The following is a 25,962-nucleotide window of genomic DNA, read 5'->3' as shown; positions in this document are numbered from 1 at the left end:
GCACACAGAGAAGCACTAAGATTTGCTTGGAAACCCTTTTATCTGGTCCTTAAAGCATTGGGAAGCACGAGGCGAGGGGCATATAGCAATTATGAGATCAGCAAGAAAATGTTATTCCCCTCCAAAATAATTAGTGCTTAGGGAATGTAACTTTAGGAAGTAAAAAGTAAGCAGTTTAAAGAGAAGCAGGCTGTTTGTTTTTTCAGGATTGTTTTCTGATTCCCTTCATAAAGGGAATCTCAGATTCTACCTCACAATGTGCACAAAGAACCAAAAAATGAAGAAGCACGATCCATCCTCTGCCCTTCTCCCCTACTATCACTGCCAAGAACTTTACAGAACAATTCTCTGGCTGCTGCTGCTCCCACAGAACATTGGTGGGCTGGAAGAAGAACCTTCTTCCATCAAAGTGCCAAATCCCATTTCCCAAACCTGCTGCAAAGACAAACACAAAAGGCTTCCTGGGTAGTCAGTTTCTCCTCCTGCCTGGAAGCAGACCTTTACCAGCCCTCAGTTCTGCCTACTCTCTCCAGCTCCCTAACGTACTATGAAATACTCACAGCTATATTCATATATATATATATATATATATGTGTAGCAGTCATTATTTGTCAGTGGCTTTTCCTCCCTGCCTATGCTGTCAGCACTGACAGCTCAGAGGCAGACAGGAAGGTGATGCTCTCAGGCTGTGCCAGCTAACACAAATGGTCTCTCCACCTGAGCCATTTGTTTACTGAGAACATGAGAGTCTCCTGGGCTGCAGCAGGTCGAGGCAGCCTCGGAGCTGGCAGATAGAGCAAGCAAACCCACTGTGGCCCAGCCCAGCACTGATGATGGTGCCAGGGAGTGTGCCAGATGCACCCAATCATCTCAGAGCAGATTTCAGGTTGCGAGAGCTTGCATGTGCTGGCCCCAGGATCTGGGCACTGCTCAGGCTGCTTCAGCAGGAGCAGCCCCAGGGCGAAGGATAGCCTCACACATCAGTTCATGACCAGAGCTGAAGGAACCAGCAGCTGCCAGCCTGAGCATCTTTGTGAGTTGGCATGGCACTGGGGGCTGCAATCCTTTCCTTGCTGTCTTACCAGGCTATTTGTAGAGAGCTTCTGATCTACATCTTGGGCTTACAGTGAGAACCATTTGTACTTAAATTCAGACACAAGTATAAAATACTTAAGTTAACTTGCTAAGATGTTCTCTGTGCGCAGCATTGTTTCTCCTACTTGTCCTCTGCTACAACAAACAACTTCATTAAGAACCCCAGCAGGTCCCTGCATGATCTTTGGCTTTGCTGCAGCACTGCCAAGCAGACCCATGGCTGGAATGAGGCAGGAATGAGGCAGTCCTGCTAATTCTGGCTGCTGCAGACAGATCAGCCACTTACTGAGCCTTGCACAGGGCCGCAGACTTAGCAGCTAGTGAAATGGTTCTTAGCAGCAAACAGTAGTGGCTGCACACAAAGAAGGTGTCTCTTGCTTTAGTAGGTCAAAATAGAATACACCAGGACCAAGCTGGGTGAAAATGGGAGCCTCACTCAGAGCACTGAGCCATAGACAACGGTTTCTCAGGGGTCAGAACAGGTGAGGCCTCTCACTGCATGTTTACGTGCCACTGGTGCACCATTCCTCACTGTCAGCCAACAAGCTGCAAAGCTCTGAAGTAACCTGCCCTGGGGTGTACAGCAGAACTTGAAAGGGCAACTGCTCATTTGGGAATGGCTGCGTGCAGAGACAGCCCTGTCGCAGCGGGCCACAGAGCCCAGGAGCACCCAGACAGCAGCAGCTGGGACTCCTGCACTCAGCCCTGCCTGCTTGCATCCGGTGCACAGAGCTGCTGGAATATGGTGGGGGGGCAGCTCTCAGGGGAAGAGCCCTCGAGCAAAGCTTGGCAAACCATGAACTGCTGCCTCCTATCACATGAGTGCTGAGGGTGGGCCTGCACAGGAGGCAGCGGCTTAATCAGCTGCAATAGCCCCAGCAGTGGGGAGGCCTCGGGCTGGAGCAAACAAAGCCTTCAGGCGTTCCTGCTCCTGTTACCTGCCAGGCTCTTTAATCCCGACTCCAGCAGATGTTAATCCTGGCACGGGTGGCTTCTAAAGAGCTTTCCTCTGAACTGGTCACCGGGTGGCCCAGGCAAGGGAGCAGGGTGATGAGGCCCCACCACACGGCCCACAGTGGGTGCCAAAGCCCACAGAGGCTGCAGGTTTTCCTTCTCCTACCATTTGGAGCCTGCTTACAGAACCAGCCAGGAGAGGAGGGGAGAAGCGCCTTGGTTAAAATTTAAACACTTGTTCAAACAAAGACATCGGTAACCAGGGCGAGAAGGAAAAGCAGGGCAGGAGCCTGATGCAGAGCGTGGCTGTGAGCACAAGGGGCCAAGGCTGGAGGGCAGCGAGCACCTGCAGCCCCCACCGAGCTCAGCCGAGGGCCGTCCCTACGCCGTCTCTATTCTGCTGCCTTTAGCAGTGAGTCATCATGCGTCAGCCCACGACGAGGAGCTTCGCACAATTATTTATTTATGTTGAACTCTCCTCCCCGCCCCCGCGCATCCCTGATCTCATCCCCCTCACAAAACAGATGCTTTATGGAACAAGGGTGGAAAGCTCCATCCCGTAGGGGGCCTGTTGTTGCGGTGCACGGGCACAGCTGCCCACCAGGTGGGACAGGGCTGCACATCTGCACCTGCTCAGCCATGCGGAGCCCTGCAAGGAGCACGAGGACCTCAAGAAACAGGATGGAAGATGTCTCTATCCAGCTCCAGCTACCACAGGAACTCTCCCCAATTTATCCCCCTTGGCCACGCATTTTCCTCACCTTGCTGCTCAAAGCAATGATGGATCAGGAAGCAAACACTGGCTTTTACTGGTATGGTGCCCTGCAGGCTAAGAGCTTGCAGCCATACTGGTGGCCCCGGAGCAGCCCGGTGTCACTGTTCAGGACTGCCAGATCTGCCACCAGCCAACCACAGCCCACCCCAGCTCACAAAATGGCACCACCACAGCCACCCACACAGGGCAGGAGGGCTCCTGGCTCCTACCTGCAGTCCACAGCTACTGCTCCTCCAGCCACGGGTACCCACTGCTCCTCCTTCCTCTGCAGCACAGGCGTGCAGCAGGTCTGCCACGTTCAGCAGGACTTGACAACAAAAGCCACCTGGAAGTGCGGGGAGAGCTGTGCTTCAAAAGATTTATTACATGTATTTGTACATATTTTACATGAATGGAATGTTAACGTACAACCTAAAAAAATCAATAAAAAAATACTTTCATTCATGATTACGTACTGGCAGACCATTGAAAAGAGTACCTTAGAACAACTGAAGTCAACTTGCAATCATACTGCTCAATTAAAAACAAACAAACAAACAAAAGAGCACATTTGACATCAGACATTGCGAATTACATTCTGATTTCCGCTCAGGGTAACGAAGGAAGACATCTCGTCCATTACCACTCGGCATCAGCACGCAGCTCCACACGGCTCCGCGGGCAGGGCTGGGAAGAAGCATAGGGAAGGGGGACGTGGGCTGCCCTCCAGCAGCAGGGTGGCCTGCCAAGTGGGAAGGGAGGCAGAGCGAGACTCTCGATCGAGTGATAAGGAGAATGCTGGAGCACCACTTGTTCTGTGTGATGCCTCAGCCTTTAAAATTAAGTAGTTCAGTAAAACACCCCCCCCACGCACAGCTACGCCTCCTTTCTTCCTCAGAAGTTGTAGTACTTTGGCAATATCAGCTAAAAGAGAATTTCGGACTGCACGGTAATGAGTGCTTCAGCATCACGTGCACACAGGAAGAACACAAAATTATACTTTGCCATCTCCTCCCGTTAGCATTTCACACCTTGGGAGCCTGTGACCAGTTATGTTGAAAAGAATTTACAATTACACATAATGGATTAGCAATGAAAAGGATAGATCTGAGGGGAAACGAGAAGAATGGGATTCGGCAACAGATTATGTACTTGTAACATTGGGTTACTTACATCTGAGAGTGCCAGAATCAAGCAAATCCTACTTACCATTGCAAAAATCTTTGCCAAAGCATACCCAAGGGCAAAAGTCTCTCTAACAAACATAAATAGATTAAAAGCTGCCAGGAAGATTGGCAAATAGTGGCCTCGCTGCCTTCTCGTTATTGCACGCAGGCAGCTTACTAGAGCAAAGCCAGAACCAAGTCCAGTCTTTTTCTGGTGCAGCAAATTCCTGTGATGGTTTATCCGAGCAAGTCTTCAGCAAATCATGCCTCACCACGAGCTCATTTTACAGCTTGACCTGCCATCAGCTCTGACATACACAAGTAAAGATTACTTCACAGAGCTCTACGCGGTGCCTTGGGAAGCCAATGGACCATGCAGCACGGCACTCACGAGAGAACCAATTTCAACTTGAAACTCAAAACTGTGTGGTTCCACCCCTCACCCGCAATAGGCTAAAATGCATTCAAACATGAATTTAGAATCGTGTGAATTTATACCGAAGAAACATCGCTGAAGCTTATATTTAGGAAACAAAACACCGTTCTCTGGTGAATTTCTCTCACGTGTTATTTTGAGTGCCATAAAGTGGGTCAAGCTGATGATGCTGCTACAGAAAAAAGCACGTTCGGTTGCGTTGTAGCAAAACCTGTAACAAGTCCTCCTTTTCTAAAGAGTCTCCTCCTCCATTACTTTTGCGGTCGTCAATGGAAAGCATTTCCAAAGACTGACAAGATAACAGCCCTAAAACGCAGCATGTCTTCAGCTAGGAAAAGGAAATTCATACTAAAATGACTTTTAAGCTTGGAGAAGTGGAATGTGAGTCTCAAGATACAGCATTCTTCAAAATGAGACAATCTTCCACTGGCACAGGTGAGCTGGGAGATCCCGGAGTAGCATTTCTGCATCGCCAGGTATGCATTACTCTCTTGTCAGGATCGCAGCTGCACGTGCAAAATCAGCAGATACAAAACCGCAGCACTGAATCCGCACACAAATATTCTTTCAGTGTAACAAAGCAGCTACAATTCACAAAGATGACACGGCCTTCATCAAAACCAGCATGAGCTTCGTTGCTGTCTACTTAGAGATGGTAACAGGTTCCCTGGGTTTGGGCGGAACACAGAAGAAATGCACCAAGTTTTGGAAGCCCTTGAATGGAAAAGGCAGCGTGCTGAAAGCAGCCATAAACACATCTCAGCTATTAGACACTGGCTGGCTATAAACAGCAACCCAAAGGTCCATGTTTCTGAAAAAAATATATGTATTTTTTCCACATTTGCTAACATTTTAGTCTTCTGGGAGACCTCAGACTTTCAGCAAAGACTTAATTAAAAAGCCAGCACTGCTTCTAGTGTTAGGAACTAGGATTAATACATAAATCCAGCAACTAAGCTGTAAAACCTCATTTACATCGTAAAAGGGGAGAAGAAGGGGCAGAAATAGGTCACAAGTATCCACCCGCATCTTTGTACCTTACCTACATTTTCCACTTTGATATACGGCAGTACACTCATCCTTGAATACAAAAATTAAACTGATTACAAATAAGACCATGTTTTACACCTTATTCTTCAAAAAAATACCACAAACGTGTGGTGTGCTTCAAGTTTTTTCCCTGTCACTGAACTCACAATGTCTAATGTACACATGGAAAGAAAATTAGCTTACCTACTTCCTAAGGAAAACGTTATTAGATATCAATTTGAAAGAGACAGGACAATCAGTGCCCTGTGCTGACAGCAGCGTGGCTCTTCTTGGCATGGCATGGAGGACAGCTACACACAACTCAAACCATGGCCTCCTCCACTAAGAGCTTCGCAACACAAATGGCTACCCAAGATACGTAGGTATGTTACAAGCTCAAAAAACCTCACACTTCAGGACAGCGTTGAGTCTACTCGTCCCCTCTGGCAAGCAGCACGTCAGCATGTTCACGGCAGACCTGAGTACGGGAATTATTTTACACCCTTACTTAGGGAAGATATAGTTCAGATGACTGAAATACTCTGCAACAGCACAGACTTGGCAATCCGAATATATTTACAGGCAAAGAAGCATATCGCACTGAAATATAAGTTATTGCTTCTTGTGGACAAGTGTGGTATTCCTTGATGGAGACACAAGACTTGCTTGGTGTTTATTTTCCCTTCTGAAGCACTATGACCCGGGACCACTGTGAGGAGGCTGTAAAGATGAAGGTGTTGCCTACAATGAGCAATGTCTATGGCATTGTCATCTCCAACCGACCAATGCAGCTGGTGACAGAACATTTACAAAGGTGAATTTCCACAGGCATTTTCAGAGTCAAACATTGGTCTCCTGCTTCCAGGTCATTTTGGCTTGGTCTGTATTACGCATTTTGATAGAGGAAAACCTTCCACAGGCTTTCAGAAGAGATTTACAGATACCAAGAATACAAAACAAGCACCTAAGCTATTCCCCTCTATCAGTTCCTCACACAGTCTGAAGTACTGCAGCTCTACTGTGCTGACGGAAGCAGGAGCAGACTCTTTGCCAGCAAAACCACACTCAAGTTTTGTGCCAGTGTCTGAAATGCATGCCACAAGCGTGGGACAGCAGTTCTAACTGTTGGGTCCTCAAGCCATCTACTTGCATCTGAACACGGAAAATACAGGCGCTCAAAATGGCAATAAATGAACTAGAAATATGAACTACCAAAATCGAGCTTCAGCTGTAAACAGATTTACGTTTATAATATCTATCTACTTAATCCCCAAGCCAAAGACCATCTATGACCTTGGAGCACAGGACACCAGAACACTAACCTACCTGCTTTACACATCACATTTCTGCAGGCACGAAGCCAACTGCAAGCACCAGATCAATGCAAACGCAACAACATCCTTAATTTCAGAAGACAGTAGCAATTTAGAACACTGGAAAAGTGGGCCTGCAGGCAACACCACCGTGAGTATTACAGGTGCTGTAATTCTTCCTACCCTCCGCCCCCTGTGATAATACAAGGCAACACAACGTTTCTTGGCTAAAAAAGAAACTGTACAGGGAACTACTGTACATGTGACAAAATGTATTCACTTTTTCAGTGGGAGAAGAACCAGCGGGGCCCCACTGTTACAGGTTCAGCTGTAACTGGTGATGGTGGTGATGGAAGCCCAGAAACGTAGATTTCTTAACTGAGGGTGCAGTTTCTATCTAGTTTGGAGGGGTTTTCTTGCAGCATAACACTGGCACTGAACAGTGCAAAATTCAGGGAAAACTGTTAGCCAGAAAAGAACTGCTCTGCAAGCAAGACAGAGGAGTCTACTAACATGCACTGCACTTATTCTCTCATATAGCAGCAGCTGCTCCCATTCTTTGCCCTTTTGGATATGAATCACAGTAGTAATAGGAAGAAATATGTACTGAAACAAAATCCAAACCAGCAGAATTATGTATGTACAAGAAAAACGTTTGAAGTGTGCAGTTTATTTTCGCTACTGAAACCCACTAAAACTGCTGTCACAAATAAATACTCAGAAACTCTTCCCTGTACTGTGAAGTTCAGATACTGCTATGATTAATTCTCAATGTCAAAGGTATGCTTCTAAGCCCTGATAGCTCTTCCAGTTTGTTTGTTTTTTTCTTTCCTTTCCCCCTTTCTCCCTTACTGAACTGTGATACTTTATGGAAACTAATAGTTGTCCACAAGCTGTACTTGGTGTGCCCTCTGGGGACAGCCAGAGATTCTCACGGAGCCTTGGTTATACCAACATAATACAGTAAAATAATAATAAATTAAACAAACACAGGTGCCTTTTCAAAGAAGAAAACAAACCACGCTGTGAAATGTTAGCCTCCACATGAAGAGACCGATTATTTAGATGCAAAGTACTACAAATCCTGCCACCAAAAAAACCCAAAACATTCAAACAAAGAAACAAAGAAAAACTTGCACGTACGTGTTTTAAAAATTGAACACAAATCCCACCTCGATGTTATCTCACCCATGCTCATTACTAAAAACCCTCTTGCTGTGCCCACACTCTGCAGTTATTTCCACCTCAGGAGGCAGTCTGGAGATGAGAGTAGTACAACAAAATAATTACCTGAAACATTTTTAAAAAAATACCCGTTAAACAAATTACCTTAACTGGCAGCACTTAAAATCTGTCATTTTTTTTTCCTACTAAAAAAAAGTTGCATAGCTGTAAGATTTTGCTTTGCTGCTTTTGTTGTTGTTGTTTGTTTTGTTTTACTCACAAGCAGTATAAGAGAAGTTTTATGTACTTAAATAGCAATACAGTGTGCAGATTTCAACAATCCCTATAGCTCGGATCAATATAAATTAGTTACCTGTCTCAGATTTACTCTTTGGACTGCATTGTGACAAAGGTTTAATTAGAAAATGTTGACGTATAGTATTCCTGTGCAGAGAAGTTTATGCTTTCTGTTCTTGTAAAAGTGAAGAACAAAAAATAGGGTGTGAATTCAGTAAATACGGTCACGCTGTCAGATCACACTTCAGTTTGCCATTTACTCTTCTTCAGCCAAGGAGAAGGTGATACTGTTCCCACTCGAAAATGGGGCCACCCTCCTGCAAGGGTCTCAGATAGCACGTATGGAACGTCTCCGCTTCCACCGGGAGCAGTAGGAAACGTGTCCAATAACCCGCTTCTTCACAGAACCAGAAGTTAGGCTGAAAATTAGGAACTTTGGCCTTCAATACAAAATTGTGTCAATAACGTCTGTGGGGGAGTAGATTGTTACAGAATGTGCAGCATTTTCAAAATCCCTGTGTGTCCTTTGCATGAGTGTTTGGTATACTGAGCACTACTGGCGAGTAACTGGTGTCCGCAATGCTTTTTTCAAGTCATTGTCCATCTTTGCCTTTTCCAGCCACAAAGAACAGTTATTCTCAGGCCAGGCACGCTGTGTTCAGCAAGGGAACCTCAGATCTCCTATGTTTTCTGACTGGTGGAAGCAGCTGTTAGGAAAGCAGAAGACAAAGTATCAGCATTTCAGCTATTTCAGTATCTAACACACAGAAACAGCACGAACACGAACACTATTTTCCTTCCCCTTTTACTTAAGGCCTCAATTATCACCATAACTGCTGCGAGGACAAAAAAGAGAAAGCAGATTGTGTTTAACAGAGGTTAGACACCTAGGAGCATTTACAGAGACAAATGTGTTTATAAACGGCACGTGGATTTCTTCCACAGTTCAGCTGTTGGGGGCAATACGGAGCACGGGTGGTTTTGTTTGTTAGTTTTAGCTCCTACCACCCTGACTTGTAAAGTGTCATCCCAGGAACGGGATGCCTTCCCTCAGGTTTTCTCTGCTACCCTTTCAACAATCATAGCGCAGCTATGAGACCTGAAATGTAGATTTAGGACACAAAGTGAAACTTATGAACAGATGAACGCCAGCGATGATGTCTTCAGATTACAACGATGATTCTCATCTTCAGCAAAACAAGAAAAGCCAACTTCCACCCAATGGCCAGAATTTCAGATATCTGTTCCTGTAAGAATTCTGATGAGCGTTGGTGTTTTGTGCCAGGTAAAGATTCAGAACTAGCCAACTGAAAGGATAAACCTATCCTTTAAACCTTTGACACCAACTGCAGATCTGAAATGATAACAACGACTATAAGCTGGAAATATGCAAACCTCTGTGGGATGGGCTGGACAGAAATGTTAACTTTTTAACGCTCTGGAATGCATCAAGATGAAAGTGATTTTGAAAAATGCCTCATTTCACCTTTATTTTTTTTTTTAATGATTCCAAAAGCTTTCTTTCAGAAATAAATCCAACATCGTACGGTTATGCTATTTTGATCTTGTTTCATTTCCATGGAAAAAATTACTCTTTAAAAGTTAATGCTAAAGCTTTACTGGCACTGACTTGCCACTTTTCCAGCACTAAAACTGGAATGCATTATTCCAGACCACGCCGTAAAAGGACGCAAAACCCTTTTATATATTGTAATGTATGTCATTACTTACTGATTTAATATTGCTAATGTGTCTCAGAACTGCAAATTCACAAATTATGAAAACAGCATCGAGAGTAATTTCAAATCAACTGAAATACTGTTAAGATGCACATATCTAAAAATAAATATTACCTAAGAACACGAATCTTCCCTTAATCTGACGGATGCTCAGGGCAAGATCTATTGACTTCAAACCATTCATCTATGCAGCTGTCGGATGCAAGACAAAAATGAAAGCAATTAACAGGAATATCCCAATAATGCTTCGCAGTAAGAAAGGCACGTTAATTGGTTTCTCATTATTTCCATCTACAGCAGGATTTTATGTTAACAAAGAAATACACATAGGCACACATGCAATGTTACGCACTCTACGTCTTTGTACGTTCTCAAAAGAAGGAATATTTCATCATTCATAGAAAATGTAATAACCCCAAAGCACAGCTGTACTTGAATATTAAGCGCTGGTAAATAACTATGCATGTGAAATGGTAAAATCTGTAGGAAAGCATTTTACAAGTTATTAGCCAGGTTTTATACACAGATTATTACTAACACTATCATCTCGTTTACATCACTCACTGACATCTTACACACTGTAGTGAAAACAATTATGAAACAGTTTTAAAAAGCACTCCCTCTTCAGCTTAATGGCATTAGCCAAGTCTGTTATTACAAAAGTATGTGCAACCTAATCTCCATAGCTGTGATGTCCACCCCTTCCGTAGAAGTGTTATGAGCCTTTTTTCCACGTAAGTGAGAGCTCCTTCTATTGTAATTTTTCAAACTGGTGAAGATGCAGAAAGATGTCACTTAAAAATCGTCTTCAGAGTGGTTACTGTTTGGCTTTTGTTTGTCTGAAGTATAAAAGGCAACTGAGTTTTAGTGAAGGTACCCTATAAATGCAACTTCCTGGATGTGTATACATGCACCGTGAGGAATACTTGCCCTTTATGATATATGCAGAGGCAAGGCAGCCGTGCTATAGTATCTCCCTGCTGCAGCTCTTCCAGGCATATTGCACACTCCCCAGTATCTTTACTCAGCACATCCTCTGAGGAAAGAGCACAAAGTTGAACAGTCAAAAAGCAGACCACCACAAGGAAAATGTTCTTTATTCAGAATACCAAGTGCAGCTACAGAAGATGCTTCTCATCCTGCAGAAAGCGCTGTCAAGGTGAGGTTGGGTCACACATGCCATATGACAGAAGATTCCTGATGACAGACATCTCAACAGCTCAAATTAAAATATGGTTATGATTCAGTATCTTGCCTGAACACAGCTGTAACTCAGAATGAAGTCCTACAGGAAGACAACCACACAGAGGGGATGAGCAGTCAGTGATCCTTGAGTGCTTATATTCTCAGCAGATGCACGTCCCACCACAGACTGCTCTGATCTGAACTGGGAAACATAAGCTCTGATCCAGGCAGCTGCCTCATACACACGCTGCTGAGTCCAAGAGCTAAACACTGGGAAAAGCCAGCACCATCATCCATAGGGCACCTACTGAGGCACCAGGACTTTGAGGATTCATTTGGGGGAGGGAAAAACACCCTTTGCTTGGCAATCCTCACCTCCCCACGTTCGGCTGTCTTGATGGAGGCTAAGTCCCAGCCTGAAGACCATATTTCTCCAGACAAGACACTGCAGTTAATTAACTAGGCACAGATCTTATTAAATTCCTCCTACTAATCACCTGGCCTATCATTTGCTTTCTTCTGCTCTCTCCTACTCATCTCTCTTCTACACATCTGTCTTTCTCTAACTTTAACCAGCCCCTCCAGCACCTGTATTCCATACCTTCAACTTGAAGGTCCTACATTCCTAGAGTTAATTTTTTAATTTTTTTGGCATCATCCCAAATCCCATAAGAAATGAGGAGACAGTAAGTTAGTAAGAATGCATAAGAGTTGGCTTACTAACAGAAGTTTCTGGGAAAATACTTTTTGTTTGTTTGTTTTTAATAAAAATCTTCTCTCTTTGACACTGCTCTTAGCCAGAATACAGCATGCAGAATTCATTCTTGGCACAATACAAAGCAAGAGGTGACATCAGGTCCAGTTTACCAGAAGCCAGCACCCTCACACAGTGCACAGATAGCTATCAAAAAAGGACGGTGTAGCAAACAGCAATCTCTGGCAGATGAGAAAGGTGTGCACTTGGCTGGAGTAGAGTCCACATGTTCAAATTTCTGCAGCTTTTGGGGAAAAATTTCCCCTTCTTAACAAAAAGGAACCTAAAGGGATTCTTTATGAGGACTACTATTTCCTGGTATGACTGAGAAGCCACCAGTCCTAAGCTATGCTCTCAAGCATCTCCAATACTCATCACTGTGGCATACCAAACACACAGAAGATGACAAAAATACAACTAAAAAGCCATCACTGCAGGAATAAGCAAGAAGAGGCATGAAATCAGGTCTACTGTGTTTCTCTAGGAATCGTAGCAAGCTATCTTCAGGTGCTTGGGTTTCTAAAAGAGTACTCATTCCATGCCAGTCCTCATTGGTTATTCTTTAAAATACTCTATAATGCTAAATGTGCTGCATCATAACAGAGATATGTGAAATAACACCGGAGAAACTAATAAACAATACACACACATTACAGTGAAGAAAATAGTTGTATTTTATGCATGGTAATATTGTCTGTAGGCATCATTTTAAGAAATGGCTGTTTTTTAAGTATCTGTAGATGTAAGGATTCAAAAACTGAAGAAGGAAAGCCATCTGACACAATGCAAAAGCTCTTAAAATCATCTACTGCTACGAAGTCCCAACCTGTGCAGAAGAGGGTGCAAAGGGTAAATGCTTCCTTGACTATTATACTGCATGAAAACATATTTTAATATCTGACACCAGAAGGCAAAGACTATAGAGACAGCACAGTCCTGTTACAGAGATAGGAATCTTTGCCTGATGCTCTCAGACACCACCCTCTTAAAATGCCTCTCAGCCAAAAGCCCTACAAGCATATCTACTCTCCCCACAGCCAGGTTATTGGAAGAAATGCCATTAATAATACAAGCATATCTCATATACATACTTCAAAAAAAGAAGTCAAATTTCCAGAGTTATTTTCAAGCAGATGAGCAACTGGTACCCAAAATAAAAATGGCATTAAGGTTCCTCCAGTGAATTCATTCCCTGACTCCCCCCCCCCCAGCTCTCTCAAGACGGAAGCATTTAGTCAAGCTTTGATGACAAAAATTAAAATGCTATCCAGGAAAAATATAATTTACAAAAGAAAACATTTCTGTGAACTGCTTTCACATCATTCTCTATTGTGCATGACCTGGCTCATCACACGTCCCACAGACCTTACAGCGCAGAGTCAGAACTCCTGCTGAGTGTTTTAACAAGACCTTCCAGCTAACACCAGGGCGAGATGCCAATTTAAACATCTTTATCTCTCACCAGCCCTGGTGTGACTGAGACTCCCCTTCTCTCCAGGGCTCCCATAATCTCTCTCCCCAGATGCTGCTGGTCTTTCTCTTGCCAATACGAGCCCTACCACCCAAGCCCCAGGCAAACGCCTTTCCTCCCTGCCATTGGCCAGGACTTTGCCTCTGGGATGCTGTGCTGTGGGGCAGGGGGCAGTGCAGGCTGTGCTCGGCCCAGCCCCGGCAGGAGCAGCTGCTGTGGAGGCTGACAGGACCACCAAATGTGGCCTTGGGAACACAGAAAAAAAAAATTGTTAGCAGGATTCAATACTCCTATTCCTTCTAAATGACACAGAGTTAGCACTTTGCATTTTTCATTACCTTTTGAAAGCGACCAGGCTCCCATGCAAGAGAGCTGACAAGTACTGAAGAAACTGAATACCTAACTGTTATAAATGCCCAAGCACAATTTGGTACTGCTCAGACAAAAGAAAAGAAGAGGATGTAAAAGAAAAAAGAAAAAAGAACATTATTGAGGTTTCAACAATACTATATTTAAAACATTCTTATCAGTGTATTACCTAAATGGAAGTGGGAAGCGGAAATAAGCAGAGGCCACATTTTTCCATTTCTCCCACACGTGCATACGTACACAAACACCACACACCCACATCCATCTGCCTCGCACCAAACAGAAGGTAAACACTCCTCCACCTTCCAGCCATTGCAACAAGCACTCGCTAGCTGAAGACTGGTGTAAAGATGACATCAGGCAGATCAGAGTACTTTCCTTCTGCTTCTGCACAAGTATGTTTTCCTCCTCTATCCCTACTACTAGTGTTTTTACCTCTGGTTGTCGCTAGTTTTTCCTCATAATCCTGCTTCTGTCTCTATTGAAAAACAGATTATATTCCATTTGTGCATTTATAGCAAGATAGGCGATACTGAAATAAAATCATCATCCTGGCAATGCTGCACATCAATTTGATTAAAAACATTTTCTGGAACTTTTAAAGAATATATTCAATAACAGTCAAATCTGCCAACTCAGCCACGGTTAAAGTTATAGATAATGCCTATGATGAAATTGTCTTTAAAATGAGAACTGTGAAAGCACATGCAATACATACCCTATGGATGAAGTCATTACAATTTGTGCTCCTGCTATTGTTTTTAAATACAGACAGAGATAGCCCTAGACTCAGGAAACCAGCAAATCACCAAGGCTGCGTTTGGGTAACTATCACCTTAGAACTGCTGTGTTTCATTCCTCTCTTCTTTGAGGCAGCTCAGGAATTGTATGTACACCTTCATATTGGCTGCAAGCAAAAGCCTTCTCTCCTTATCCATCCTCAGCACTGTGAAAGCAAGATGTTTCTTTGACTTGTTTTGACTGTGCTTCAGTACTGAGGTGGGACAAGAGGAACATCCCTGACTCAGCGTTCTCCAGCTAGGGATCATTTCTGGCTGACCTGGTCAGCTGCTGGCCAAAAAAGTCACAGCAGATTCTCTGAAGGACAGCTGATTTGTCCAGCTCAACAGGCCCTAGATGATCGTGCAGTCATCACTGCAGAAGATGCTGATTTTGTCTCTCCCAGCTTTCTAAGCTATAGGGTCCATCAGCACATTTAGCGAGGCACAGCTGAAGCTGTGAGTAGCATTCACGTTTCTTATTCCACTGAAAAATAACATTGCCATGCTACTCAACTACATAAACATTGCCACTTTCCACGCATTTCCAACAAACACAACCTCAAGCACCACTGCACAGCTTGCCAATTCAGAAACGCCTTCTGTACGACAGTGCACACAAAAAATAACCTCTCTGAAGACTGCTGAAGAAAATGTGGTATTACCTTAAGTACAAACAAAATATTTGGTGAATGTGGGGGCAGGGAGATATTCAGCATCTCTCTCTTCACTGCTAGCAATGCGACAGCTCGTTACAAAGTCCGAAAGCTATGCTGTTTGCCCTTTGTCTCTCACCTTCTCGGTACTGGTCTGATACTAAGTTAACTGCACACAGATATCCATCATAAAAGACTTCCCGCACAAACACATCAGCCCTCCCCTCTCCTAAAACACCAGCATTGTACTGAGGCAGCACACACAGACACAAAAGGAGGAAAGTGAAAGCCACAAGGAAAATATTTGCAGAGTAAGGCCTAATTTGCAATATTCCTACCAAACACCTCACTGAGCTACAGGGCAGTAGCTGGAAAAGTTCCACTGCTTCTCACCTGAACTCAAATGTTTAAGTACTAGATTTAGATTTTTCTGCAACGTTTTCAGCTTTCAGAACACAATTCCAAGGAGTAACTAGATGCCTCATTTTCACTCAGGTAAGGATCAGGTGTGTGTGGCAGTGGAAAAAGTACTTCTCACTGAACAAAGATGAAAACATAATAGACGTAAGTTCTATTCATCATGCTTCCCAAAAAGTCCATATGATTTTAGCTACCTTGATACAATTCTCATCAGGTGTACTAAATAATAGAGAGGAAAGGCATTTGTGCACTCAGGAAAACAGTTATTTGGTAAAGAAGTTTACCTCAGCAGCCACAATGTAAATCTACGTACAATTCAGGATCTGCCGTCTCAATACAAGATACAGTATGGCAAAACACTTTCAAGTCATAAGTAATAAGGCTTTTATGCAACATCCGATTAACATACTCCTGTTCACACCCAAAGACTTGTAATAGAGAGCCAGGCTTTGATAAAAGGCCAAGTAGTCTGGGAAATAAAGCTTCTCAGCTCCAAACAGCAACATCCACAGCCAGTCAATCCTATGCTCACTTCATCAGCATACCAGCTTTCTCAAATCATATTTATGCACCTCCTAGAGAGAGTACTGTGGTCAAATAGGTACTCACTGAAGTTAAATTTTATTAGCCCAGTTGGACATGCCTCGTGCTCCTGTCTTGAGATTAATTGCCACAGTGACTATGTATTTCCACCATGATTTAACATTTGCTTGGCAGACAATTATCTGATTGAATTTGAAAGATCTGCTTAAAACTGCAGTCTTTCCAACTTCTATTTAATCAGTCTGCCTGCAATTTAATTTAACATTAAATCATCCCCGGGATGCTTAAACAACTTTCTCCTCTTGCACTGACTTCTAATGACAAGTTCTGTTCACCATATTTCTAAGTACCTTTCAAATTATTGTCTAGACATGAGCATCTGTTTGCATCAGAACCAGAAACATCCTTGTATTCCAGAACATGACGTAAGGAGATTTTGTGCCAGACCTGTCCATTCTATACTGTCCCCATTCCAGCTAAACCAATTCACAGTTATGTTTTGAGTGACTCAAGGGTGAACTTCTTGAACAGTCTTCCTTAGGATGATGTGTTGGTCTCAAGACTTCTCCCCTCCATTCAGAAACACTACCCCTGAGAGATAAAAATACTTCTAAATATTTTCCCATCCATAGGGATGACGTCAGCCTTGAATGCTGCAGGACCAAGCTAGTGCCCTGCAGTCCAACTCCATCATGAATGGTGTACCCACCCAAGTGCCTATCAGTCTGAAACAACCAAAACAAATATTTATTGAAGCTCATGGAACAAAAATAAGTGTTTTCTTTCTTTCCTTTTTTTTTTTTTTTTAAATCAATATCACAATCTCTCAAGCATTAATTCTGAGTGCCAGGAGTTAAAACTAGCAAACCCACAAGCAATGAAATGGCAGCAAAATCAAGAGTCCTTAGAAAAAAACAACTGCAAGGAACTATCACTGGGGAAATACCTCCTCCTCGCTCCGCTGTGCAAGAATGATTTACACTTCTCAAGGCTGAGTTTACCATCAAAGAAGATCTTGTACCACAAATATGCTACAACAGGAGAAGTGGTTGAGTAAGAGGCCAGAGGCAACTGGCATGTATTGCTGACAGACAAGGAGTTTGCAGCAGTTAGGATTGTTTCTTACAGAGCTGAGAGTTAGTTTGGATGAACTAAACTTACAGAAGTAAACAAGAATCATCGCTGCAGAATCCATACATGTAGATCTTTTTTTGTTTTGGCTACACAATGCTTGTTATCTTTGATGAATAAATCCAAGCACTTAGAGGCTGCTTATACGTTACTATTTACACAAGCAGTAAGAAACTGCTTTGACAGGTATAAAATTAATTAAGGTCTGAAGACAACTTGGGATCACAACCCAGAGATCCAAACCAAAAGTGGCTGAAGCATGTGGTTTCTGCCAGAGCAAGGAACAAGTAATGCAAGCGAATTCTGAAGTGTAGTTGGCCTTGTGCTGCAAATATAACTTATTTAGCAAACTTAAGAACAAAAAACAATAAAAAAAATCACAAGAAAACAACTGCTGTGAGTTTTATGCCTGATTGTATCTCTAGAATCATCTTATTGAAGTAAATCACTTGGAAATCTGAGAAGGAAGATAAGATACTGCTACAGTTGGTAAGAGGGGGAAGAACTCCTTTTGTAGGCCTTACAAAGACCGTTACCTGCAAATAGCTTTACAGCCATAACGAAAACTTAACTATCATGCTGTATTCTGTTAAAGCAAGCAACTTTGCCAGTCAAGCACGGATGCTATTACCAATAACACTCAAAGACTAGGAGAGGGAAACAGACGTGGCAAAGTACATACAACAGAACACAGTGGCCTCTGATCAAGATAAGTAAAGCTCTGAATTGACAGAGATCTGGCAAATATAAGATGTTGCTGTGACTGTACAAAAGGATCCCCACTGAGGAGAGAAACTCCTCTTTCTTTGGAAACTTGAATGACTTTAAGCTTACTTTTCTCCCAATGTGAAAGGAGATTAAAATGATTGCAGAAGTGAGTTTTTCCAAAAAACAAAATTTCAAGCATTAATTGTCGCTGAAACTATGGTCAGAAATAAAACATAAATCGTTACACAGCAATAATGAAGTTCCATTCTAGTAATGGCCTGTAACAAAATGAAGGTGTTGATGGGGACCTGCTGGCTTAATGAAAGTTATTTATGAGAATAATCATCTACCACAATGTAGAGGAGGCAGGCAGATTAGAAACCTTTACGGAAGAAAAGGGTATGGAAACAGTGTGCTCAAAGGCTATAAGGAAAGCAGAAACAAAGGCCAGCTACAGGTAGCCATCCTACTCCAGGCAATGTTAGTTACTTTAATGTGACTTTTTTTCCCCCAAAGTTGGCAGTATTATTCACTTCAGCTGTTTGCTTTTTTTTTTTTTTCAGGCTCTTATTCCACTCTTCCTACAGGTACCCCAAGCACATTGAGTTTTCCCAGGTCTTTTTAACAGTGGCCAAATAACTGACTCATTCCTTTACAAGCTTGGAACAGAGTTCGCTTTGATCTGATGCAAAATGAATGCATAGAGAGCATGAACGAAGATGCCATGAAGGCTGAGGCCATGAGACAAAGATCAAAACTACAGAAGGAGAGAAAAAACAGGTGTGCCTGACTAAGATGCTATTCTTAGAGCAGATACGATGAGTACCACACAATGAAAATTCTGGTGCCAAAACTTAGTGGGTATAAATCCTGGCTGATTAACCCTAGTGCCAGGTGCTAAGCCAACAGGGTGCCCTTCCCAGCAGAACCTAGATCACTCTTCTCCATGCAAAAATTGCATGTTTGATGCCAGTGCACAAATACAGGACATGGTTACAATCACTGCGTAATTTTTTAACTTGTTTTCCTTTTCTGTTCACAACAGTCAGACTGCTTCTATAAGGTATTCCTGTTTTACATCAGTTTTACTATAAAAGACTGATCCTAAAACACATCTGAACACAAAAAAAAACTATTAGAGAGCATCAGTAATGGCTGGGTTGTGAGTGGGGACCTCTCAACCCTCCTGGTTGAGAGGTTATGTTATATAATGTAGTTCAGCAGTAGACCTACTATCACTTTCTACCATCTCAAAGGGATTGAGGCACGGGATGAAGAGGAGACTACAGCCCTCGATGATCCCTGTGACTAAGAGGAAGCTATTCTTCATGCAAAACAGCATGGGATGCTATCCCAGGAAAGGGGCCCTCAGTACTACCACCCTTCTTTCAAAACTAGGACAACTTTCAGGCCTTGAGCATCTCACCCTCAATACAACTGTTTTTCATAACCACAGGGCGCTATTAAATCATTCTGCCATGGTGTCACAAACCACCTTCTATTCTGAACCCTATAAACAGGGAGACACTGAGGCTGGAACATCAGTCACTCAGTGGCTAGAGACTCTGAGGTCAAAATTACTTGGACAAAGGAGGGCTATTTCTAGAGTGTCTGCCCACCCTTGTGCAGGACACACTGAGGAGGCTCCTCAAATGGAGGAGGATGCATCCTCCTCCCATCAAGAAGTGCCACCTTCTGGGAAGAGCAGAGACGTGAAGCCTATGGACAATGACCTCCTGAACAGTGACAAACTGTCCGTTGAGAATCTACCTCCCAATGAACCACAACAAAGGGAACTGGATTCATCTCCATCAGCAGACACCGAAGCATTACACCTTCAAAGAGAAAGTTTCAGAAGAGTTAATGTAGTTCAGCAGTAGACCTACTATCAATGAAGTTTTTCCTGTTTCAGTTGTGTGGTAGAATTGGGGTTATTTCTGCAGCTACACAAATCTGTGGCCACGTGAGACAAAGTTATGCAAACTTTACAGAGCAAGGAGGCTCCTCCAGGGAGGTGTACAGTAGCCTGCTATCCTAGGTAGCATAGTCTACTACTTGGCATCTGTGTGGGTATATAGTCAAGGTAATCACCGTCAATAGTGAACTTAAAGCTGGTTTAGAATCACTGGATTTCACTGTCAATGCTTGAAAAGCTAGTAAACTTTTCTATGTAAGCAGTGATAATCTCCAGCTCAGACTTGAGAGCACTCTATGACAATCACAGAGTCTTAGTATTTCGGAAAAGTTAGCCTTTAGCACTGAACACCCTCCCACTATTTTTCCTTTATCATTGATGCTTTGAGTCTCCAAGTCAGGAGCACAAGACGATTTAAATGATCAAAAGGGAGCAAGTTCTTAAGCAAGATTTTAATCCAAAGGGAAAAATCAAAAGCCCTTACAGATGGCATTTCAGGCTGCATTTTCAATTGATCTGCCCTTAGGGCCATTTCTGAGCAAGAGGGAGTGCTGCTCAGTGCTTTGCAATTACTTTAGGGGAAAAAAAAACAGAACACCAGACTGTGAATAATCTGTTCCTGTAAAAGAGTATGGAATCTAGGGAAGAAAATACAATGGAATTCCTACACAGATCACTCCATGAGATGCCATTTGGCATTTAGTTTTAAAAGCATAAGATTTCAAGTACTTCTGTTTCAGCATCCAGTCAGTGAAACTTACTCTCCACGGTGAGGAAAAGAGGAATACTTTCAAGAGGATTGTTTCTGCAGAGCAATTTAAAAAAGAAAAAAAAAAGGTAAGGTAAAATCTCAAGGTTTTGGAGGTATGAGATTTACAAACTGCAGAATTACCATTCAAAGCTAGGAACATTATTTTCCCTGAAGCTAAATTCCCAGCAGTCACAAGACTGCAGCAGTTGCAGACACGATTTATGACATCCTCCAAATGACCTCTCAAAGCTAAAGACTGATTAAGTGTAAGACATGGAAGGTAGCTCCTATCTGCCTGGATCACATGCTGCACAGTCACAGCACAGTGAGCATTTGCTATTGAGCTAACAAAACTGCTCCTTAGCTTTCTGCTGCACACAGCACTGCACTGCCATTGTATAACACCAGAAGCACAATGACATACAGTAGAAGATATCAAGTCTTCTTCTAACCTGATCTGAATCGCTCCTTTCTTCACATGCAGATGTTCTTTGCAGCACTGGTTCACAGATGTATCTACAATTTTCTGGGACATGAACTGTCACTAGACTTCAGCAGCACTGTCAGTACCAAAGCAAGACAACAACAGTATCTGAGATTAAGAATAGTTTGTAAGAGGAGAAAGAAACAACTTGAGCTATTCAGAGCATGAATGATCCCATTTTCCCTACTCCTTTCAGAAATTGGCTTTTCTATAGTTGTCAAAAGCTCTACTGTATTTATTCAGTGCTGCATAGAAAATACTCCCAAGGCATATGTATGTATTTTATATAAAGGCAACTTCAATGTACTGAGAAAAAAATTGTCATCTCACTCTCAAGAGCTGAAGTATGAGGTGACATTATGTTGGCCAAGGGTGATCTGTGATGGCTCCATCACAGGAAGCACAGTCTAGCAGATTTATACCTGGCTCAAAGGCAAGTATGCACACAATCACTCAACAAATACCCTTCTCCCCAAAGGTTCATTAAAAATAGTCAGTAGCATTCAAGACAAATTGAAGAAAAGTATAAAGATGAATGGATGTGATGTCTGATGTCCTGAAGTTGCACATTCCTCTGTAGGATGCAAATGCATTGACTTAAATTCATTACAGACAAGAAAATGTATTGTACTTTAAGCATTCCCAAACTGCACTAGTGGATAGCTACTTTAAAAAACCGTGCTTCCTTTTCTCTTCTATGAAGATTAACCTAATGAGCAACGTTGGTATTTAAACCACCACCACTGAGCCTCCAAGATTGTATCTCAGCAAGATAATTGGGGAAGCCTGCAGTTCTGAGAAGTGCTGTTCCAGATATTTGACGCACTTTCCTCTCAGTTACACTGTGTTCCAGTTTCAGGAGCTTTCCTCGCAGCCACCCTGTTAGAGATACACAGTTTGCCTTTTCTTTTCCTTGTAGCAAAGAGTTAACAGCTTTTGGGTGCGGAAGAAAGATAAGTGATTGCAGCCTCTGAAAATACTCCAATTCCGTACTACCCAAGACTGACCCAGTTCACTCACTGAGGCTGACGTGGGGTTACAGAAGTAGGTCTCACCTCCTTCAGGAGGCAGGTCCGCACTGCAACCTGATTGTGTCTACTTTTTGTAGCTAATCCAAGCCCCACAAAGGTGAAAAGCAGTGAAAGTTTACTCCTTGCTGAAAAGGTAAACAATTCCTAAACAGAGGAAGTACAAAGTAATCAATATATTTTAATCAAGATCATAAAAAACAAGTTTCCTCCTCAAAACTGTAACAACGTGCAAGACAAGTTATGAGGTCTGAGCTGATATTACACCAATTCACAGAAGAACAGCTGTGTTTGAAATTATTATTTTACTACAGTAATGCTCTTCTACTGCCATCATAACACAAAACAAAATCTTCAAAGTTCAACAGATGTTTAACAGCTCTAATAATTTTAAAGAAACACATTAGGAAACAGTTTTAAAGCATTAGAGAAACTGAATTAGCCTCCTACATAATCAGGAGGGCTTTCGTGGGTACACATGATCAAAATAGGAGTAAACATCACTATTTTAACTGCAGACACAGGCTAGGTGTCTGTTCATGTCCTGTGACACTACTGTGCAGAGCGTGCTCTTTGCCTGTCTCAACACACCCCCAAGGACAGAGTGCAGAATCACCTAGGGCAGAGTAAGAACCTAGAAACTCTTGGGCAAGGAAATTTTTCAACTTCGAAATGGAAGAGCAGTAAAATTCTAAGGAGAATTTTGAATCTCAGAATGAAAGAACTGCTTTGCCTTGGTATTATTTTGTACTGCTTTGCTGAAAGTCTAGTCCTATTAAAGGATGAGGACAAGGAGGATGGCTTAAGCTTTTCCAGGCAGACTGGCACCATGCCCTTTTGCAAGGTCCTTCAGGGTATGGTCTCACACCCTGAGAATCCCAACAGGGACATGAACTTGAAGTTCATAACAGTTCTCATTTTCTTCAGACATGTTTTCAAAGCATCAGGAAAGAGTAGAGCTGAGTAAAATACACCCTCTACTTTTTCAGCACAGACGTGACCAAGTAAATGAAGTCACTGCAGAGGCAGAACTACCAGAATCACAGACCTCAGTGGTCCAAATGCTAAGGTGCAATCTCTCTTCCCTTCTACTGAGCAACGTAAGCTAAGTTCTGATAAAAGTAGCTTGCCCCAAAGATTTTGAAACAGCCACAAATTCAGAAATATTATAACTTCTGATAGAAAAAAGTCAAATTCCCAAAGAATATTTGAAAAAAAAAAAGTATTTAGTTCTTTGGATGATTTATGCCAGACTCTCTCATTGATCAAAATGCACATGCTGTAGTTGTCACACAGACATCAATAACTTCTATAACAAGATCACTGCCCTGGCAGATGCCAGTTCAGAATTCTAAAGCTCACACACATGCAGGCCTCAAATACCAAGCAGTACTATCACTCCTCTTCTTTCCAACTGTTTTAGAATTAACTGTATTTACACCCTTCATGACAAAATCCTGTTTTGCTCCCTTGCTAACTTCAATAGGTTGCACTGCTGTAGCTCAAGTCAACTTGAGTTCAGTTTGACAGCACCAGAATATTTGGCCACTTATGCATGGCACTAGATCCAAACACCCCTAAAGGCAAGGTAAGTTGCTGAACAAGAGTAGCACATCAAATTTCACTTGTGTCCTCCTTACAGTAAAGCCACCTTCATTTTCATTATTCTGCCCATTGAGGTCTTCCCACATACTAGTTCTCCATTCAAAACAGAGCCAAGCAAAATTTAAATGTGAAATCACACGCATAATTAGTGCTGTTTATGATGCTTGGTACTCTGACCTTTTTTAGTGTGATAAGGCTCAAGATTTCACTTACTATAATTTCAAAAAATGGCAAAGCTGTTACTTCGGGTAACAAAAAATCCTCCAGGAGCTTGTGTACTGGATGTCTTAACGTTGTCTCTCTAAAATCAGCCCAATGTGAGTTTTTCTCACGAATGAAAACCCCGGTAAATACACAGGCTGCTGATCAGACCCACTGCCATATTTGAATTAAACACAGAGCAGCCTGAGTGAAAGCAGTGCTGATGCCAAAGCAGCTCTACCCTGAGCACAGGGCTTTAAGGAGGCCCGTTGAGAAAGTTTCCAGTAGAACAACGTTCCGACATAAAGTGCTGACTCGATGAAACCCAAAATATTCCACAGGAATGTGCTAATTCAATGAAAACTTTTGAGAGAGGAGAGGCCGGCTGGCCGAGCAGCCAAGGAGGCAGGGATCTGACTGGCTCTCCCAGCTCCCGGGGTCACTGGCTTCCCCAGCTGGAAGGCTGCCAGCCTGCTAGTCCCTGCTGGCAGAGAGGCCCTTTAATAATAATAAAGTCTCACAAAGTGTCCTGAGAACCAAACAAAGGCATCTCAAAAAGACAAACAGAATTATTTCAGACAGAACTAGCTGCGAGGTTCCTTCAGCGGCATTATGTGCAGAACAGCTACAACTAGTTTGCCTTAAGTCACCAGCAGCCCTCTCACCTGGGTCTTCCAATGAAAAATGAATCTTCCAATGAAAAAATGTACCCGTACCATAAATACACAAAGCAATAAATGCATTCAAAACATACACTTCACCAGATAAGCCTCTAAGCAGCTGGTATTGATGCAACCTGACCCAACAGCACAGAGGTCGAGGCAAGTTGTTTCCAAAGCACTGAGTGTTACTCAAGCAAATGGCTCTGCCTGGCCAACGCACAGGGCTCTCTGTGAGCAGCTCCTTTGGGGGAGTTGCCTCTAAGTGGGCCCTGTGATGTCACTCACCACTGCAGAAAAGAAAGAGATGGTACATCTGGAAGAGCTGAACAGAATTGGTATGGCTATATAAGACACTAGCCGTTGTTTTCTACAAATAAAAACCAAAAAACATACATAAAGCAAATAAACTCAACAAACGGAACAGGTCAACTAGCAAGTAATCCACTTTCTCCATAAAACTGGCTTTTAGCAACCTGGGGCTGGCAATGCACAGGACCTATTTGGGCTTCTCAAAAGCTCAGCAAAAACACTATGAAGAGTGATCTTAATGACTAACAACTGTCTTAAACAGCCTCTCTTTAACACTGTCCACCACAATGTTTTCACACAATTCATTTAAACACCTTTTGTATCAGAACAACTATATACTGGTTCACATCTGAGGTTAAGAGATACTCAGAACAAAGTTCCACAGGAAAGAAAAAAAACAGAGTTCTTTGTACATACCAAATTGAGGAAAGAAATGAGATCTCTGTTGGAGAGAAGTCACATGATTTTAAATAAGGCTAATAAAATGTACTAATTTATTTATATGAAAATCAGTACAACTTCCAGCATAGAACTAAAACAAATTTTTGAGCACATGTGAAAAAAAAAGATCAGACAGCTGCCACAAACTGCTGTTCAGTGTCTCTTCCTATGGCCAAATGCAAAACACAAAGGTAGCTCAGAAAGCAATCAGAAATAGCCTGCAAAGACTTATTTTTTCACCTTCAAATCATGACTAAATAGTCTTAATGGCATTTTCCGGTGATTTTTTTTCATGCCTTAGGCTTGCATTAAAAAAAAAGCCTGTCTCAGAATCACACAAGATGCATATTTTGCCCACTGACATTTCCTAGAAAGAACAATTCATCTTCATACATTTACACTATTAGGAAACATAACTAGTACAGAATTAGATACACACACAATTCAATCCAACTGCCCAGTTTTCAAACATCTTCCAACCTCCAAAAGCATAAAGCTTCCTTCAGCTACTTTTGATACAAGATGAAGAGAGAAAAGCAAGTATAAGTAGTACTTCTCCTCCTAGATAGAAGTGGAAAACCATCAGCAAACAATGTAAACAAA

The 25,962-nt window shown here is 42.5% G+C and overlaps 2 protein-coding genes across 4 annotated transcripts in view; both read right to left on the bottom strand.

Annotated features, from left to right (window-relative positions):
• The window catches only part of MTURN (maturin, neural progenitor differentiation regulator homolog), a 263,443-nt gene that overhangs the window by 152,917 nt on the left and 84,564 nt on the right, over positions 1-25,962 (bottom strand). The gene's annotated exons all lie outside the window — the stretch shown is intronic.
• Positions 3,022-25,962, bottom strand: part of ZNRF2 (zinc and ring finger 2) — a 55,454-nt gene continuing 32,513 nt past the window's right edge. Inside the window, exons 3-6 of one of the 3 annotated variants that reach the window (XR_010623200.1) lie at positions 10,878-10,983; positions 10,062-10,139; positions 8,285-8,915; positions 3,022-3,149 (exon numbers count right to left, since the gene is read on the bottom strand). Coding sequence is in view for 1 of the 3 variants with exons in the window: in XM_065753211.1 (XP_065609283.1) it covers positions 10,082-10,139; positions 10,878-10,983 (164 nt within the window). In the remaining 2 variants the exon portion in view is untranslated. Of the gene's footprint in view, positions 3,150-7,773; positions 8,038-8,160; positions 8,916-10,061; positions 10,140-10,877; positions 10,984-25,962 lie in introns of those variants that run through there. The other 2 variants (XR_010623199.1, XM_065753211.1) reach the window with 2 other exon arrangements.

The sequence above is a fragment of the Cyrtonyx montezumae genome, unplaced genomic scaffold, assembly GCF_038088225.1.
Source record: "Cyrtonyx montezumae isolate F1298 unplaced genomic scaffold, pur_monq_1.0 scaffold_8, whole genome shotgun sequence".
Classification (NCBI taxonomy): domain Eukaryota; kingdom Metazoa; phylum Chordata; class Aves; order Galliformes; family Odontophoridae; genus Cyrtonyx; species Cyrtonyx montezumae.
Note: the sequence above shows the minus strand (reverse complement) of the source record. Positions and strands in the feature narration are given on the sequence as shown.